At 45.7% G+C, this 20,737-nt stretch overlaps 1 protein-coding gene across 2 annotated transcripts in view; it reads left to right on the top strand.

Annotated features, from left to right (window-relative positions):
• Nucleotides 1-20,737, top strand: part of kirrel1a (kirre like nephrin family adhesion molecule 1a) — a gene marked incomplete at both ends in the record, with an annotated part of 74,424 nt that overhangs the window by 25,877 nt on the left and 27,810 nt on the right. For both annotated transcript variants that reach the window (XM_080741799.1, XM_080741800.1), the window contains one exon: nucleotides 18,062-18,211. In XM_080741799.1, coding sequence (XP_080597925.1) covers nucleotides 18,062-18,211 — 150 coding nt within the window. The remainder of the gene's footprint in view (nucleotides 1-18,061; nucleotides 18,212-20,737) is intronic.

Below are 20,737 nucleotides of genomic sequence, written 5' to 3' on the forward strand. Positions count from 1 at the left end.
AACCAGTTAATTTGAACAGTTTTGTTAATATGGAATATTGTGTGTTGTCCAGTGGCACGGCGCAGTTCTTTTGCTGTCAGATCCACGATGCGATCGTGGCGTGCCGTATACAGTCCCTTGAAGGCGGGGCAGCCGTTCATGATGTGCGCAACAGATTCCAATTGTTGGTTATTGTGCAGAAGGCAGTATGGCTCGTGTTGTGATGGGTACCAGAGGGCGAGGTTGTATTTGGTAGGTAAAACTTGTAACCGGGACTTAATTGTAAATTTGAGAATGGATTCATCTATTTTAGAGTTGTGTAGTATGGAATGGGACACAGTGTGGTCAGCACACGGCAGACAGGCCAGTTTCCCCTGTAAGCGCAGCTCAGTCCAGCGTTGCCGCTGGCGGGCTTGATGATGTTCAATAATGTCCCGTCTGCAGTTTTTGGGGTCCAGCACTTTTGTGGTTTCGTCGGTGTTCAGCACCGCCCGCACGGAAATACTCCCGTCGGTTACCACCACATCGCCAGCCTCCACCACACGGTCCGCGTCGCTCCAGCTCAGATGTATTTGAGCGCTGTTGCATAAGTCGTTGAGATCAGGCCAGTCAGAGCGCACTCCAAATCCCGGTGCGCGCGTGTCTAGTTTCCCACTCGGCTTTTTTCTGAATCCCAGAAAGTTGGCCTCAGTTGTTGAGTGTGGGACATTGCGCTTTGATTTTCTTTCCCTTTATGTTGAAAGTGTTCAAAAAAATCAAACCCAGTTTGAAGTGAGCGGTGGATTTGAGCACCCCCATTGAGGAATGCGATGAATACAAAAAGATATCATTTAACTCAAGTCTCCATGGCGTGAGTAATCAATAGAAACATTTTCATTTTGGGGGTGAATCTCTTTAAGTGGTAAAGAGAATGAGCGTGTGTAGGCTACTGTGTAGTGTGGGGTGTTTTGACCATTATTGAGGCGCAACAATCAAACGCCGCAGTTAAGATGCCTTGCCTGCATAAAGTAGGTCCCTCCGTTCACTTCCAGCAGTGCAGACATGTCATCATAACATTTCTGTGGTGTGCTTCTCCATCTGTATGATCATAAACATAGTTTCATTACGTTACTGTGGTGTGGTTCTTCTGTATTGTCAGGAGTCAACCACTTAAACCCTCTAGAGCGGTGGTTTTCTCATATCAAGGCCTGTTATTTATTCTGCATTTGAGCCATGGACCATCATTTGATGGGGTTTAGCCTCTCAGCAGGCATGTGCACACAGACATCAAAGGGGGCTTGAGCCCCTGCCCTTTTATCCATCTATAAAAAGTGCCCTCTCCAGACCTTGAATGCAGTTTTTACTATGGTGAAAGAAATGCCAAATGTCCTCTTTCCCTGCCATACCTGAAGGCATCATTCAAGTGAATTGCCTTGTCCAAACTCACCTGAACTTGAATGCAGCACATTATGTTGAAAGAATTGCCCTCTCTGTGTAGAAATCCATGCCCTTACGCCACATCTCCAGTATTAACTTGATTATGCTTAGTTTAGTGTGGTATCACACACCGAAAATAGCCAACCTCCAAGCTCACAGGACGCGTTGTGAGCTTGGAGGTCTGCTATTTTCAATATTTTCACCAAAAGCCCCTTTTAGAAATTTCAGCCCCTGCCTCTCTAACATTCTCTGCACACCCTGGCTCTCAGACCCAAGACTTAACCCATTTAGGCCTAGAATTATTGAATGCTTTAACCAGTGAAAAATAGCAGATCTACAAGCTCACAGCGCGGCACCGAGTGCCGCGCTGCGAGCTTGTAGATCTGCTATTTTTGAAAAAGTCGTGAAAATGTGTGCAAATCTTTGAATATATGTATTTTCAAAGCGAACGTTTGTAACTAAAATTTTGCTTCTGGGTGGTCCCCCTGGAACTAGATATTTTGAAATGGGGGTCCGTGGCCAAATATATATAATTTTGGGGGTCCTTGACATGAAAAGTTTTGAGCACCACTGACATAGTAGTCTCTCAAGAACAGACTAACTGAGGTCCAGTTAAGTGAAAAGGACCTTTTCTTTGACGATGGCTGGTCAGATTGCTGACATAGAAACATGTTTTTTTCAAAAATCTTAGAAGGATTCAAAAGACACTTATAGAATCGAGTCAAAATTCAAATTTTCAAGATTTTTCAAAAATAGCAGATCTACAAGCTTGCTTTTCAAAAATAGCAGATCTACAAGCTTGCAGCGCGGCACTCGGTGCCGCGCTGTGAGCTTGTATATCTGCTATTTTTTTATATTTAAAGCATAAAATATTGCGTCATAATGTGTTTAGGACTAAAATATTTTGTTATCGTTGGAGAGGATTTTGTCCACAATTCCATGCTGTATTGAGGTGGTACTGAGAGATAACAGGCCAAAGTTGATCAAAATAACAAAGATTTATAATTAAGTCATGTAGATGTTTAACAATAATTTAATTCTTGAGAGCGTAAAGTTTTACACTGTCAAGAGTTAAGGATCTATAAGGGTCCATGTGGTTACCAACTCTCCATCATTTAGCTAGGGACCACCTGGAACCCCCTCAAGGACCACTGGTTCAGAACCAACCTTTTCAAGCCTGTGGGCACTTTTTATTCCAATGTGAAACTAAGGAGGGTCGCTTGTAAAAAAAAAAAACTAAATCTATGGCTTTCATGCAATCTTAGATTAGATGTTGGCCTATTTGACAGTGCAGAAGTATAATTGCCTCGAGGCATATAACACTAACGAGTGTCAACGAGCATCAGCTGGACACACACACACACACACACACACACACACACACACACCTGCCCTTCTGCTGTGCTCTAGTCTACACTGAAAGTGACTGGAGTCTTGTATCATTTATCTCCACAAGCCCTTGAATATGATGGAATATGATAAAGGATTACTGTGATTTATTAGCTCATATCACACACACCTAACAGTAAGAACTCTTTTAACTTTCACTACCCTCAAAAGAGAAATAGTTTGTTGTTGTTGTTGTTTCTACCGTTGCAACTTGAACATTCAACATATAGATTGTGGTCAACCAGTTGCTTACCACTTCTTCAGAGTCAGTGAACTGGACATGAGCCGACTCTCTTCTTCTTGGACTGCTTTATTCCCCGTTTACACCAAATCCCTTCACCGTTTCACAAGCTCACGTGTCGCGACTGACGCGATGTGAGCTTGTAGATCCGCTATTTATAGCTAATACTTAGTTTCCCTGCGGAATATGGATGCTGGCGTTCAAGTGGTGACATCACTGTGATCTCAGGGGAACCACACTAACAGAATCCCTATATGGAGATCCCTGATGTCATCAATATTAAGCCCATATCTAACAGGACTTCATATGGGAATGCCCATATGGAGGAAGACAGCCCATATCTACAGACTCGGATCTCCATATGGGCATAAAAGGGATTGTATGTATTATGTCAGATGTCATAGACGTCATAGGACTTTCACATAACGAATAACTGAGTAAGCATGTTTGGGGTCTCACAGCATATCTCCATATATGGATCTCCATATATGGGTACCAGGGGTCTCCATACATGGGTAACTGGTCTGATATACATCACTGGCCGGATGGCCAAGACATTTAGGGCGAGGTCGCTTGTCGCCCTTTGGCGTCTTACTAGTCAGTATTTCACACAGTGGTGGTTTGGGGACATGGTGTCGTCGGTGATGCTCTGCATGTTGGCTTCTGGCTTTGTGTCTGCTTCAATAAAGTGGAGGAGGTTGGTGTCACACGGCCAGTGTTAAAACGACCTGTTTGTCCACTTGATTTGAACTCTTTTACTGCTTCAGACGTTCCCGTTCGCCCCAATTTTGACCCAAGCGCGCTGCCAATACGGCTCATTCTTTTTACCTTTTTTTCTTTTTTATATATACATTTTATTATGATTTTTTGAAAGACAGGACATCACAGACATCAACAAGACATAACAAGACAGACACACCAGACTATCATACACAAGTCAAACACGGGTAATTCACCTATAATATAAAAAATACAAAAGTACAAAACACGAGTAATTCACCAATCATATAAATAGTACAAAAGTTAGCAACCTCTTGGAAAACATGGACATCTACTAATGTAGCCGTTATGGACTAGACGTCCAGATGCGCCATAATAGGACCCCAGATGAACTCGAATGCAGTATGACTGTCCTGTTTAAAGCCTCTCCAAATGAATAATTGACACAAATTCTGTAAGCCATCTGTTGAAACAAGGTATAGTAAAGGATTTCCATTCAGTTAAAACAATTCTTTTGGCTACTAGTGTACCAAGCATGAGTGTCTGTTGGACAGAGTACGGCAGAGAAAGAGAAGCTTCGGAGCAACCAAACAGGACATCGGGCTCAATGCGAATACGATATACACTACTGTACCAAGCAAAAATGCATTGCCAGAATGGAACAACAATCCTTGGGCACGACCAGAACGTATGTCCCAGCGTGCCCTTGGATGTGTTGCATCTGTCACAGATATCAGAAACATTTGGATACATTTTATTCATTTTGACTTTGGAGTAATTTAATCTGTGCATAACTTTAAACTGAACAAGCTGCAGTCTGGCATTGACTGAGCCTGAGTGGATTCTCTTCAACCCCTCGCTCCAGATCTCGTCGGACAGTTCCAGCCCAATATCAGCCTCCCAAGATGCCTTAATGTGGTTTGTTGACGGAATAGATGATTTGGAAAACAACATTCTTTTTACCTTGTCTGATGACTGTAAGCTGATGAGGGGTCAGTAAAAACATCTCCCGTAACGCTGCTCTCAAAAATCCACCACACGTTAGCAATAATGGAGTCCCAAATCACTTCCTGGCTGTTTTCTGTGGATCTGATCTAGAAAATGCATTTCTATGCTCTGAATGTATGGCAAGCGGAGCGGCCCAATTCACATTAATTCTTTGCATAAGTCTGCCCCTCCATTGTAAAAAGAATTTGGAAATAATCAATAGATAATTTTCTATAACATCGCAAAGGTAAGCTGCTTTTTGCTGGCACCAGCCCCAATAAATATATAATAAATCTGGCAGTAGAACTGTTAAGGAGGGACTACTACAGTAGTGGAGAAGAGATCCAGTAGGACTAAAAGACAAGTCATTTCATGCTTGGTTGCACTTGGGTGTTGTTGCACTCTGAAAATAACAGATCTACAAGCTCACAAAGCGCAGCACTGCGAATCTTTGTGAGCTTGTAGATCGGCCATTTTGGGCTAAAGTTCCCCTCCGAATAGGGATGCTAAGGTTTATGTAAAAAAAAAAAAAAAGTTCCAATCACACAAAGATTTGGCAGTCCCCCTTTAGTAACTCTGAGGACCCTCTAGGGGTCCCGGACCCCCTGTTGAAGACCCCTGTCCCAAACTAAACTCAAAGGAGCTTTGGATGGAGATGGGAGATGCCCCGTCGGCTTCATGATTTAGTCGCCGGGAGCCTTGGCATAATCAGTGCACAGAAAAACCACCCGTGTGTGGATTATATGTTTGGGGCTTGGAGTGGCCATGTTTGTGTGTGTGTGGACAGGATATGGTAAACCCATGTGGTGAAGGTTAGGTCATCTGTAGCGCCCGCCTACTGTATGTGTGTTTGTGTTTTTGTGTGTATACGGTGTGTGTGTGTGTGTGTGTGTGTGTGTGTGTGTGTGTGTGTGTGTGTGTGTGTGTGTGTGTGTGTGTGTGTGTGTGTGTGTGTGTGTTTGTGTGTGTGTGTGTGTGTGTGTGTGTGTGTGTGTGTGTGTGTGTGTGTGTGTGTGTGTGTGTGTGTGTGTGTGTGTGTGTGTGTGTGTGTGTGTGTGTGTGTGTGTGTGTGTGTGTGTGTGTGTGTTCTGTCGCTGCTGTGCGCGGGAGTCTAGGTTTCTGGGTGTGTATGCAAATTTGTACTTCTGCATGCCTTGTATGCCTTATGCGTGTGGGTGTGTGCATGAGTGCTGTGAGTATTTACTGTGTGCTGTGGTGTGTGTGCGCGTGTGTGTGTGTGTGTGTGTGTGTGTGTGTGTGTGTGCGCGCGCGTGTGTGTGCGTGCAAGAGTGCTGTACTGTGCTTGCTTGTGAGTGTGAGTCTGAGTGTGTGTAGTACACACTGTGTACTGTATATGCATGTGAGCATGCGTGCGTGTGCGTGCGTGCGTGTCCACACACGGCCCCAGTAACAGTTCCCCGGGACCACATCATGTCTTTGTGTGGACATGGAGTCTCCCGTCCCGTCGGTATCTGGGGGATCGGAGACTGAAGGAAATCAGGACACACTCTAAATTTGTCACTGCAGCATAACCCACATAATGGCAGCGTGCAGACTCCCCTCTTCCTCGCTACACACACAGTACAGGCTCTCCTCTCCTGTCTTTTTCACCGCTCGCTCTATAGCTGCTCTTTGTGCGTACACCTCGGGCACACACACACACCTACAGTACACACACACACACTAGGGATGGGACGATATGAAACTGTCATGTCACGATTATTGTGACCAAAGAAATCGCGATGTATGATCGCGATATGCAAAATATTCCCAACATCCATTATCCTGGGGAGGAACATTTGCCGAAAGATAGACGATCTACAAGCTCACAACACTTTGCAATGTGTTTTGAGATGGGTCCAACTCTCCTGAGCTTGTAGATCGGCTATTTTTTGGCAAAGAGATTTGGTAGAGAGTGAAAAAAAGACTGTATCAAGTACGTACATTATAAGTATGTTTTACCAATAGAGGGCTTAATTGGTACTGGATATGCAACTCTGCAAATAAAAGGTGAATTGATCCCAGTGCATGACGGAGGACGATTTCACGATAATTTAAATCTCCGCGATACGATTATTGTGACCGTTTTTTATCACGAAAAACGATAATATCGCTTATCATCCCATCCTTTACACACACACACCCACACAGAGTCACGACACACGCGGACACACACACACACACGCACATGCACACGCACACACACACACACATGTGCGCGCACACAGTCGCACACACTCACGTCTCACGCATGCATGTGTTGACACCTGCTAATTGGACAATATGGAAAGAAATAAGCATGTTTTAAAAGTGTCAGTGTATAATTGTTGAGCATTAAGGCGGGCCTGTCATTAGCCTCGGTCGGGTGTTTTCACCGCCCACAGCTGTAGCGGCAGGGCTGTGAAAGGATGGCGTTGTCCAGGATTACCTCTTGGTCCTATACCTAGTGTTCAAATCTGTTTATATAGGGATTCCTATCGTTTTGTGTTCTATGGTGTTTGTATAGTCTGTTGGGTATTCTACGAGACACACATACAGGTATTTCGGGTCTTGGCCGAATCTGCCCATTCCTTCACCATGTGAAACAACACAGCTTTCACCACTTGAATAGCATTACGGAACGTACACATTGTTGCATTTCATGGGTTGTGTGCGTGTTTGCTTCCTACATGGAACAGCCATGGTGAGTAGCTGAGGACGTGAGATGAATGACAGTGATTTGACCGGGGCTGGCTGAGCAAAAAAGAAAGAAAACTTTTAAGAGGTTGTGAAAATAGCAGATCTACAAGCTCACAACATGTCGCAGCAGTGTAAGCTTGTAGTCCTGCTATTGTCACTAGTTTGGGTCATGGAGAGACTCAGCTCCAGGATGAAATGGCTGAGGGGCCAGTTGAAAATGGTGAGGGGGTACATCAGTTTGTACAATAGTAAAACCATTATGTTCACAACACTCAAACTGAGGGGGCAGAATTTGAAACTGAGGTTGCCACCGTCCCAGGTCCCCTCTGGCAGTAATGGAAGATCTAGTTGGGCTGTCTGTATTTGTTTGAATGCCTGTTTGGGACTAATCTCACAAACTGCTGGACCAATCAGCGCACGTGCATGTGTGTGTATGTGTGTGTGTACTATAGCTAATCCATGCAATCACCAACCATTGCATGGACACAGAGATACTGCACTTCCACTAATTTGTTTTCACATTCACTTTTTGGAAATATTTAACCACTTGAACCCCATTACGGTTGATTCCCTCAGGGTACTATGTTTGCGTACTTTATGTTTATCTGTTATTGTGAGGAAAGTTTCACGCTTCGATGTGTTGTAAGCTTGTCGATCCGCTGTTTGTTTTGGGCAAAAGCTTTCCCCACAGATCATGCTGGGCTGGTTAACTTGACTTTCATGATGGAAGTCAACGAGGCTGGGATGGGACTGAAACCTTACATAGCCAAGTCATACCACACATTCCACATGGGGACGGCGTGGATACACATGAGAGAGCCTCGCTGTTCCCATGTGGGTCCCGAGGTGCACATGGTTGGATTACCCCCGCCCCTTGTTTTAGCTCTGTGGTTCTCAACCTTTTCAGGCCGCGACCCCAAAAATAATCATATTTTAACTGGGGACCCCCCCACCCTACGAGCGCTAAGAGTTGAGGCATTACCTTTTGTATAACACGGTTCTATTCTGAAAATAGAACCGTGGCGTTGTGAGCATGTGGATCGGCTATCTTCACAATTTCTGCCTCTAATATTTGTCAATTTGGCCAATGTCATTTTAGAGGTATTAAAAAGTCCTTAGATTGTCACTTTAGGAATGTCCAGATACCCTCTATACACTTAAACTTTATGTTGGTTTGTTTACTGTTGAGTGAGGAAAAAAAATTGCACATTAAATTAACCATCTGGGGACCCTCCCCCCAAATAATCTGGGGACCCCCACAGGTTGAGAACCACTGTTTTAGCTCCTTTGAAATAGGCCTATTTAACTTTTTAATTTCACAATGGAAGTCAAAGTCAAAGAAGGGGGTCGGATCAGGGCTTGCAATGAAACCCTGACCAAATTTGGAGGCGTATGTCACATAGATATGTGTCACGAATGACTAACATCACAGGCCCGGCCGCATGATGTCTGAGATCAACATGGGAGCCAAACTCTGTCTGGTTGGGTTAGAAGCATGCCCCGTTTAATTGAATCATAACCGTGCACCGCGTTCCGCAGCGCACTGTTCCGTCACATCCTATGATAATTTGCCAGCGTCCCATTAAATAGGAATTCTGCAAAAATTAAAACCCTCTGCGTACACAGTTGCATTCTCTCTCCCCGTCACATGTGCAGCCCACACTACTGCGCTGGCTGAGCCAAAGGAGGACTACATTCTTTTTCAGGACTGTTTTGATTATACAGTATTACTATTTACTGGAGTGAATCATATTTATTACCAGTAAGACTCCCTAATCGGGAGATAAGCGACCGTAGGTCACTTATCTCCACAAATAGGGCAAAAATGTGTTTTGCCAAAATCTTCCTGATCCATGTTGATGACATGAGTGTAGACATACTGTGTAGTGATTTTCGTGATTTTAGGGCAAAATCTGTAGGAGCAGTGTCCAAAAATGTGTTTTTAAAAATCGGCCTGGAGGTGGCGCTATATGGAAGAGATTCATGTTGATGGGATGAGTGTAGACATACTGTGTACCGATTTGCGTGATTTTAGGGCAAAAATTGTAGGAGCAGTGTCCAAAAATGTGTTTTGCAAGAATCGGCCTCATGGTGGCGCTAGAAGAGGGCCATGTGAGAAATGAGGGGTGGGGTCTCCGCGCCGGCAAGGCGGACGAATAGGTACCGGCCCCGGCTGTCCCGGTCGCTCCTAGCCGGAGTTACGGCATTTTATGTGAGCTGCAGTGTAGGGGGTCCTCCACTGGGGGCGCCACCACTTTTGCATCCGTTCTGGAGCACCAGGAGTCGGTGGTCCCCGGGAATTCCCCGTGAGCAGCCCCATTGGGGTGGTCATTTGGTCAGTTTAGCTCATTTGGTCATTTTTTACATCTGGGGGTCCCCCAGGGACCTGGGGGTCCCTGGAGCTCTGGGGGTCCTTGGAGGTTGTAGTTTGGCAGGCAAGGAACGTGTGTGCAAAATGTGGCATGGATCGGGGCAACGGTTGCGGAGATATGAGCAGGGCAAGAGTGTGACGTGTGAGGTGTGACAGACAGACTGACGGACTTACATTTGGTCATTTTTTACATCTGGGGGTCCCCCAGGGACCTGGGGGTCCCTGGAGCTTCGGGGGTCCTTGGAGGTTGTAGTTTGGCAGGCAAGGAACGTGTGTGCAAATTGTGGCATGGATCGGGGCAACGGTTGCGGAGATATGAGCAGGGCAAGAGTGTGACGTGTGAGGTGTGACAGACAGAGGGACTGACACTACTTACACTTTGTGCAGGGTTTGATAGTAAATGCGACCTACGGTCGCAATGATATTTCATCATATTCTGTGAGACATGTGACGTTGATGATTGATCCCCTTCCCCTATTCGATCATACATAACAGAGCATGTCATGTGTAGGCAGAAGAATGCTGTTACAGCAACATGTTGAGATGATACCTTTTTGACTTTTGACTTACTTTAGTGCTACAGATATTGTCATAGTGGTGTTGGTTATTGTTGGGTTGAATTATAAGCTGTGGTCTTGAGCTGTGCTTTAAAGCTATCCACAGAGCTTGCCTGTCACAGAGCCTGCCTATCTTAGGTGTAATGGGAGATTATTCCAAGCTGTCGGCCCGTTGAAGCAGAATGCTGCTTCACCATATTTTTGAAATGCCATTGTAGGCACATCCAGCAGGTCTGCGCTAGAAGACGACAGGCAGTCATAGAGGTACGAAGGTGCCAGACCATTGAGAGCTTGGACTTACAGGCCCATTCATTAATCCTGTTAACTCTTGCGTACCATAGCTTTAGGGCCACTGTCTCTGTCTGTCTGTCTTAAGTGGTTTGTCCAGGTATAGGCCTCTATGCATATTTTAAAGCTACATCTGACATCTGCATTCATTGCTTCAGTCAGAGCCTCGCCCTCATCTAGAGAGAGAGAGAGCGTTAATGTGCTGGAATGTCAGGAACCATTGTATGGAAATGGTTTTTCGCATGACTGCGTTTTCTTTTTCTCAAATATATACCAAGCATATTGTACTTAGGCAAATCACGACTGTCATGATGATATGAGGCCAGAGAGAGCATCACCCCGAGTATAGGAAAAGAACGGGTTCCGTTCCGGGTAAGTGACGGGGGACCTTACAGTCACAGGAGGCGATGCAGAGGCATATGGCAGTCGTTAAGTAGAGAGAGAGAGAGAGAGAGCGATAGAGAGAGAGAGAGAGAGAGAGAGAGAGATAGACGGGGGACCTTCAGCATATCGCCAGAGGGCCCAGAAAGACTGGAGTGTGATGGAGAAGGGAGGACGGGAGATGGTAGGGAGGGGAGTCAGTGGGGGAGAGAGTGAGAGAGAAGAACGAGGGAGAAGGAGTTGGGTGTGTGCGTGTGTGTGTGTGTGTGTGTGTGTGTGTGTGTGTGTGTGTGTGTGTGTGTGTGTGTGTGTGTGTGGCGGGGGGGGGGGTGTAGTGGCGGCGAGGGAGGGCTGCGGGGCTGATATTTAATGTGATGAATGAGTAGTGACAGTGCGCCTCTAACCTCCTTCTGACCAGCGAGGGGGAAGGCCACAGAAATAGAAAGTGGTGTACGGCTAAAAACGCCATTATATATGTATATAGAGAGAGAGAGTGCGGGGAGGAGGGTTACGGAGGATGCAATGCATCATGGGGGAGGCGTGGGACATGGAACATACACACTGTAGGAAACTCATAGTTAAGAGATTATTCTCAACCTTTTGGATTTCAAGTCAAGTCAAGTAGATTCTATTCATAGGGTACCGACCTCACTCGTTCATCCCCCGGTTGATGATTTCTCCATGGAGAATAACATTGGGTCATCTTAGAATTGTCTCATATACGTAAGAATTGTGGTTCATAAACAAACTGTCTCTGCGATGTTGTCGGGGAGGTGGCTCTGTATCGTTTACGATAAGTCAGTCACTCATATTTGATACTGGGACCCAGGTAGGATGTGCTGCTGTTGCCAGGAAAAGGAAAAAACACTGGTCGGTCATCGAGTCTTTGGTTTCCACCAGCGCTCTCTCTATCATATTGTCGCTGTCGGGCAGAAACCTATTTAAAGTTTTTGTGTTTTTCCGTAAAATAACATGATCCATACTCCAGTGTCACACAAAAGCATTAAAAACGCAGCACAAAGCGACGTGTTTCAAGCTTGTTGATCTGCTGCTTTTTCTATTTTTGAACGGTGCTAACCGCCCCTACGTCTGGCTTATTGTGTATGTATGTACTGTATGAATGTATGTATGAGCATGTATGGAGATAACTGACATCAGTGTATGTATGAGTGTCCGTATGAGTGTCCATATGAGCACGGAACTCCATCTATGGAGATGACTAACGTCACACACCAGATGTGTAAATGACGTCAGACTTCGGTGCTCTATCTAACTATTAATTTAGCGACTGTCTGTCCGTCCGCTGTCTGTCTGCATGCTGACATCACTGATACTAAACAGTGTCGCCACCATGGTAACAGCCGCATGCTGAAAAAAATGCCTGAATTTGGAGATCAGCATGCTGACATCCTCCATGGTAACAGCCGCTTGCTGAAACAATGCCCAAATTTGGAGATCAACATGCTGACATCACTGATACTAAACAGTGTCGCCACCATGGCTGTATGTCTACATGCTGACGTCATTCTCTGACATCATAGTACTGACATCACAGACTGATACAGGTATTGCACAACCCGACGTCAATGGTGACTGTTCTGCCCAACAGGCACCGGTCTGGGTTCTCTAATATCACTTCTGAGACACCTACATTCAATCCCTTGTATACTGTGAGTGTGCATACCCCCTCCCCCGGGCACAGGACTAGTATATCGTCACTGTCTGGCCTAAACCTCTTAACTACATTTTTGAGGTTTTTGTTTTTTTGGCATAAATCAGGGCTATTGAACTCCCTTTACATCTGAGTGTTGGTTGAAATAATATTGAACCAATGGGAAGTAGTAAAAAGTGCTTGGGACAAAACCTCCTAACTCCAGTTGAGCTCATTTTCCCGAAAATGTACATTTTGGAGTTAGGAGGTTTCGGCCCGACAGCAGAGATATATAAAGCTTTACAAACAGGTTTTAAAACAACCATGGTTGGTTTATTGCTGCAGTGACAACCCAGTAGTGCTGCTGCACAGTATATAACAAAATAGACATATACTGTACTGTATATTGGTTCGGTTTGTACCAAGGTTCAAAGTTCAAGGTTTCTTTATTGTTACTTTATCTTGTGGACGGGTGTACATTATACAAGGTAGTGTTCCCACTACATTCCTTTAGAAATGTAAGCTGCCTTTTCACATTTAACCCTATGAGAAAAAATGGGGAAAAACACTGGTCTCAGTGCTCATCTCTTGTCGCTTAATTGTCTATAAAATATACGATAGGCCTACATTTTAAGTCAGGGGTCTTCAACAGGGGGTCCGGGACCCCTAGGGGGTCCTCAGAGTTACTACAGGGGGTCCTCCAAATCTTTCTGTGATAGAAACTTAACTACTTGAACCCTAGCGTCCATATTGGGAGAACTTTGTCCAAAAATAGCCGATCTACAAGCTTGTAGATCGGCTATTTTTGGCAAATAGCTTTGGTGTAGAGGGGAAAAAGAGCAGACTAAGTACAAAGTGAAAGGTCAAGTTTATTATGTATTGAAGGTTCAGGTGGTTAAATATCTGATAACAAAAATGTACATGGATCCAAAATACACTGATGATTGTGCTGTCAAACAATGAAATTATATGGGTCCCTGCTTTCTCTCTCTCTCAACTAAGGGGTCCCCGGCCTGAAAACGTTGAAGACCCCTACATTTTAAGTGATAAATATGCCGTACAGTTGCTTATTCCCGATTAATTCCACAATAAACCCCCTCCCTCCCCCCCAGACTCCTCCTCTTCCTTTTGGCATCTTCAGCAGAAGAGGTGTTGAGTCCAGCAGCATTCTTTCTTCATAAAAGGCAATAAGTGTGAATACCTAAGAGCAACATTTGGTTCCATTTGTTCCTAACATTCATGACTTTTGGCTGGGGGTGAATCGAGGCCCCCCTGGAAACTCATCAAGGACCCCCTGGGGGCACTCCTGGACCCGGAGAGTGCAGTGTTTTTGATTTAGTCATAGTTAGTCATAGTCTTCTGAACAATAGTCTCACAGTCTTAATCATATGGTTTGAGTCATATTTTAGTCATCTGAAAAGTTGTAGTTACGTTTTTGTCGACTAAATATCACAACATATTAGTCAACAGAATTTTGCGGGGCCTTGGTGGCGTTGATTTTACACTTGGTTGCATGATCGCGGCTATTTGATGATCGGCTATTGTATTTTCAGAGCCCAACCAAACACGTTGTCTTTTAGTTTTACCGGATTGATTGATTGAGTGAATATTTTTATTAGACAAAAATGAATAGTACAGTACAAAACTAAAAATGTAGTACAGCACAAGTACAGTCAAACACCCTGCCTAAAAGGAGCACCCCAAAAAAGCCCTTGCAGTCTTGTTTCTGTTGGAGGTCCTTGGTATTCAATTCATCTCTAGTCCCTCTTTTTTGTCTAGTTTTTGTAGACGAAATTGTCATGTTTACTTTAGTCTTAGTTTAGTCATTTAGATTAGTTTTTATCCAGTTCTCATTTAGTTTTCGCCAGTGGAAAAAATGCAGTCGACAAACATTTTCGTCATAGTTTTAGACAACGAAACTAACACTGGTGTGTTAAGAGAACTGGGAGAGCGGTGACGCCTTTGATATCGAGGATAAGAGGAGGCGAGAGAGAAAGCACAGAGAGAAACAAAGCAATAAGAGCGAAATGACGTGTGTTATTATCAGGGGCGTCGCACCAAATTCTGGGCCCTGGGTACAAGGATTGACTGCGGGCCCCTGACTGGGAACGCGTTATTCCGCATTATTTTGTGCTTTAACTATTGAAAAATAGCAGATATACAAGCTCACAGCGCGGCACCGAGTGTCGCGCTGCGAGCTTGTAGATCTACTATTTCTTTTAAATCATGAAAATGTGTCCTAGTCTTTGAATGTTTCAAATCCTTCTAAGGTTTTTCGAAAAACCTTTGTTTCCATGTCAGTGGTGCTCAAATCTTTTCATGTGAAGGACCCCCAAAATTATATGTATTTGGCCACGGACCCCCATCTCAAAATATTTCGTTCCAGGGACCACCCCAGAAGCAAAATTTTAGTTACAAATGTTCGCTTAAAATAATACATATGTTCAAAGATTTTCACACATTTTCACGACTTAGCAGATCTAGCAGATCTACAAGCTCGCAGCGCGGGACTCGGTGCCGCGCTGTGAGCTTGTAGATCTGCTATTTTTCAACAGTTAAAGCACCTTGGGCCCTAGTAACTCAGTCCCCCCCCCCTTGTGACGCCCCTGGAGAGAGCGGAGAGAGGAAGATAATGGAGAGAAGGAGGGGGGGAAACAAGCGCCATGCGACAACATGCGAACAATTTACTGTACCCCATTCTGTGAAGTACAAAAGAGGACGAGGAGAGAGAGACTGAGACAGAGAGACAAAGAGACAAAGAAACAATAGAAACTGTTTCTGATTGGCGTCCCCCGCCATTGTTCAGGTGTCACGTCTTCAAGGGACGTCTAATTACAACTTGTCACCGTCGCACGTGCGTCGGAACAATAAATGTTTTTTTCCCTCTGTTATTCCTCCCTTGTTATTGGACGGTGAGATGCTGGGCCAGACCAATGTTATGATGAACGGGTTTCTATGGGAGAGGGGCAGCATTTTGTGTGTGTGTTTGCGTGCGTGCGTGCGTGCGCGCGTGCGTGCGTGCGTGCGTGTGTGTGTGCGCACGCATGTGTGTGCGTTAGATTAGCCTCAGTTGGCAATGTAACAGCTCTGAGAGCACATCGTTTATTTTCCTTTCAATTTCACATAGGCCTACGTTATTTTGTTTTGCGATTGTATTGCTCCACTTTTTGCTTCATGCCAATAAAGCCCTTTAAATTGAGTTGAATTAACGTGTGTGCGTGTGCGTGTGCGTGTGCGCGCGCGCGTGTGTGCATGTGCGTGTGTGTGTGTGGCGGCCGAGGAGCGGCATGGGGGTTCGATAAGGGCTCATTTACGACGAAAAGCGTTTTCAATGGGCGAGCGTTTTTTTTTCCCCAGTCAAAAACCCAAGTAATTCGGTGAAGTCATACGATGAAGTATAACTTAGATTGTTAGAGAGAGAGAGACAGAGGGGAGGGAGGGGGGGATGAGAGAGAGAGAGAGAGAGAAAGGGGGAGAGAAAAAGAGTGCTAGACAATGACAGCCACTGTACTGTACTAGTTTCTGGTTCGGGGAGTGGAAGCCTGGGCGATGACTCATACTGTGGGGGGGGGGGGGGGGGATGAAGGGGGTGAGGAGAGGAGAGTGAGGGGAGTGCAAAAAATAGAAGTCATGAGCGGTGGGGGGGGGGGGGAGAGATGGGGGGTGAAGAAGAGACCCTTTGGGTGAAGTTGCCCGTCTGATCTTCTCCTCCTCCCTAGCTGTTCCCTCCTGAGTCAGCTTTTAACGCCCTCCTCCCCTCTCTCTCTCTCTCTCTCTCTCTGTCTCTCTCCCTCTTTCTGTTTTCCTCTCTTTGACACCACCCTCTATCTCTTTCTCGACACACACACACACACACACACACACACACACACACACACACACACACACACACACACACACTCCTCGTTGGTTCCTCTGGCGGCGTTCGTTCGGCGAGCGGAGATAAGCTATCGTATGATCAAAGATTGCATTCCGGCACGCAGTCGAGGGAGGGGGGGTGGGGGTGGTGAGGGGGGTTTGGGGGGGTGGGAATGCAGTTTTTAATCAATTAGCTGCCACAAGCCGCCACCACCGCCGCAGCAGCAGCAGCTAGCTCTCTCTCCACGATAATATTCTACATATCCGCCGCCGCCGCTGCTGCTGCTGCTCGCGGCGAGCTATTTTAACGCGCCTCCCGTGCGGCGTAAATACTGTACGCTCCGCGCGAAGCGAGAAAACGATGCCTTTGTGTTTTCGCCAGAGAGCGAGAATGTCCTCACACAGTCCCTCTGACTGACTGGTTCCCTCTCTCTCTCCTTTGAACAAAACCCCCCAAATCCCCTCTGTTTCTCTCTCTCTCTGTCCCTATTTCAACGTGCCTTACATGCAGCGTAATGTAGGCCTGCTTACTGTACACACGAAGTGAAAACGAGGCCTTTGTGTTTTCGAGAGAGAGTGAGAATGTCCTTACACGTCCCTCTGACTGACTGACTGACTCACTCCCTCTCTCTCTCCCCTTTGAACAAACCCCCCTCCCCAAATCCCCTCTGTTTCTCTCTCTGTCTCTCCCTCTTTCCTTATCGCTCCCTGTCGCTCCCCCAAGCTTTTATCCGTCTGTAAAAAAGTGCCCTCTCTCCAGACCATGAATGCTACTTACTACGGTGAAAGAACGGTGAAGAAATGCAAATGCCCTCTTTCCATGCCATACCTGAAGGCAGCGTTCAAGAGAATTTGCCTTGTTCAAACTCTCCTGAACTTGAATGCAGCATCTTATGTTGAAAGAATCACCCTCTCTGTGTAGTAATCCATGCCATACGCCACATCTACAGTGTTCACTTGATAAATGCTTAGTTCAGTGTGGTATCGAGCACCGAAAATAGCCGACCTCTAAGCTCACAACGCAGCGCGACCAGCGGTGTAGCCAGGATTTACCAACTGGCTAGGCCTGGCACAATGCATGGGCACAGATGTGAGCTTGTACATCGGCTATTTTAAAATAGCGAACATTTAAATATTTACAGGGACATAAATACAGTCATTTGTCATTGAAGTGGACTTCCCAAGCAATATGGAAATGTTTTAATTTTAAAAATCACTTTATAATTGACTAAACTATGATCAAATCAAACTGTGGTGTCTTTCTTTGCTTCCTAGACAGCCTCGCATCTCCGCACTGCGCATCGCCGTGCCGCACGGCTCCGCGAATGTTTTCGGTATTTTTGGGTGGGCACAAAAACGAAATGGGTGGGCCTAGGCCTAGTAGTCAGGCCCACCCGTGGCTACGCCGCTGAGCGCGACGCATTGTGAGCTTGGAGGACTGCTATTTTTGGTATTTCCACCAAAAGGCCCTTTTAGAAATGTCAGCCCCTATACCTCTCTATAACATTCCCTGCTCTCTCCCTCCTTCCTCCTTCTCTCCCCAGCGTGGACGGCGCGGTTCTCTCAGGAGCCGGCAGACCAGTCGGTGGTGCGGGGCCAGAGGGTGATCCTGTCCTGCGTGGTCTTCAACTACTCGGGCATCGTGCAGTGGACCAAGGACGGCCTGGCGCTGGGCATCGGCGAGGACCTGCGGGGTGAGGAGACCATAACAGAGCCGCAGTGACAGGCTCGGCTCAGCCCCAGTCTATTAGTAGCCTCGCAACAGCCAGACTCTCCTAGGGGAGAGTCTGGGAGTTCTCCATAGACAACGCATTACGCGATGACGTAGTTACTCACTTTGACTGACAGGTCCAGTCAGCGCATCAAAACATCGTCTGGAGAACATCAAATACGTCTTTTCCAGACAAAAATTCCAAAGGTGCAAACTGTTGTTCGTTTTTAAGTTATGAGATGCCGTTGATTTCAGATAAAACTTCGCTTAATGCAGCTTTTATTTGCGATTTGTGAACTTGCGTCGGACATGGGGTCCGCCATGTTTGTTTACAAAATGCGAGAGCTGTAGCAGCCGCTCGACCAATCAGGAGCGGTGTGAGGCGGGTTCGCTCAAAATGCAGCCTTTTGATTGGAACTTGAAACCCAAGTTCTAATAAAGAGGCTCGATGGGAGGGACACCAGACCGAGAAAGGAAGCACATTGGTGATGACGTAGCTCGGGATGGCTTGCGAGGCTAGCTTATTAGTCCATGGGCCATACGAGATGTCGGTATCCGAAAGGTGGCAAAGGTTACTATGCATTTTTGAAAAGCTCTATATCTGTACATTATATTTTGGTATGATAACCCTTTCTGAGACACAGCTAAATTGGTGTTATCAGCCGCTAGAGTTGGTGTCCCATTAACTTAATTATACCGGAAAAAAATGCAAAAAAATAATCTGCTTTAAGTAGCATGAGAGGTCAAACTAGTTTTTTTTGTCATTATTCTGAATCCATTGCAAGCATCTGTTTCGCACGAAAAACATTCCTTTGGCTAAAAACGGCCCCACAAGACTATGGTTTAGTGATGAAAAGTGATGAGTCATCACTTTTCACACTTTTGTGGGGGCTGTTTTAGCCCAAGGAATGTTTTTCCTGCAAAACAAATACTTGCAATGGATTTAGAATCATGAAAAACCCCTAGTTTGACCTCTCATATGCCACTTAAAGCAGATAAATTTTTTTGCATTTTTTTTCCTGTATAGTGAAGTTAATGGGACACCAACGCTAGCGGCTGATAACACCAATTTATCTGTGTCTCAGAAAGGGTTGACATACCAAAATATAATGTGCAGATATAGAGCTTTTCAAAAATGCATAGTAACCTTTGCCAACTTTCGGATACCGACATCTTGTATGACCCTTGGACTATACAGACGGTTTTCCTGAGCGCTTCCCTATAGAGAGCGCCGGTGCCATTGCTGTAACTAGTACAATTTTGACTTCAACTTCTACTCCATCACTAAGCCTGGGATGTGGGATCCAGTACCATTTTCGAGTTTCTGATCCGGTTGGGAGCGGACACAACCTACGTCATCTTGTAGTCATAGACAGACTACACTTTGTCCGGAAAGATCAAACCGAAAACAGTTTTAACCCAAAATAAAGAAAGAAATGGAAAGACTGGTGACGCGAGGTTTTACTCCATCACTGGCTGCTGTTTACAGGGGAGCGCTCCAGAATAGCACAGCCTATAGCCGATATAACAGTACAGTACTATAGAGGCCAATGCATCTCTCTCTCTCCCCTTAGCTTGCCTCTGGTTTTTATTATACGATTGTTTTTGTATGATTAGGGAATTGTCTGCTATTTCACCCCTTGGTTCATGATTTTCACTCCTCCTACTCTCCTCTCCTCTTCTACGTAGCCTCCCATGTCCCCTTGCCCCATTTCTCTCTCTCTCTCTCTCTCTCTCTCTCTCTCTCTCTCTCAGCAGAATGTGTCGTACACTCAGCCTCTGCCTCATTCTCGACTAAACCATCCTTCCTCCTTCGTTCTCTCCCTCTTTCCTCTCTCTCTCTCTCCGTCTCATACTTATTCAGGTTTCTTGCATGAGTCTCTGAATTCTCCTCTTTTCTTTTTCTTTCACTTATTCCTCACCTCATCTCTCTTCCCTCTCTCTCTCTCTCTCTCTCTCCCCCTTCCTTTTCCTGCTGTTTTGCACTCTCTCTCTCTCTCCTGCCCCCCTTCTTTTAATCATATTGTTACTGTAATGGTCCAGTGCTTCGAGCCAAAGCTTTTAAATAGAAACATGTGAATGAACACAGGGTGTTTCACACACATACACAAACACGCACGCACGCACGCACGCACGCACGCACGCGCACACACACTGAAAAATGTGTGTTTGTGTGCGTGGTGTGGCCCTGTCCCTCTCTCTCTCCCTCCCCTCTCCTCTCTCGGCTTTTCATACGCTTTCTGGCTTTCGACATTTCACATGCAAATGCACATACATACAAGGCACACACACACACACGCATGCACACACACACACACACAGAGGCACACACAGAGAGAGAGAGAGACACACACACACACGCACAGAGGCACACACACACACACACACACACACACACACACACACACACACACACACACACACACACACACACACACACACACACACACACACACAGAGAGAGGCACACACACACACACACACACACACACACACACACACACACACA

Source organism: Nannobrachium achirus (assembly GCF_963921795.1).
Source record: "Nannobrachium achirus genome assembly, chromosome: 14".
Lineage (NCBI taxonomy): Eukaryota > Metazoa > Chordata > Actinopteri > Myctophiformes > Myctophidae > Nannobrachium > Nannobrachium achirus.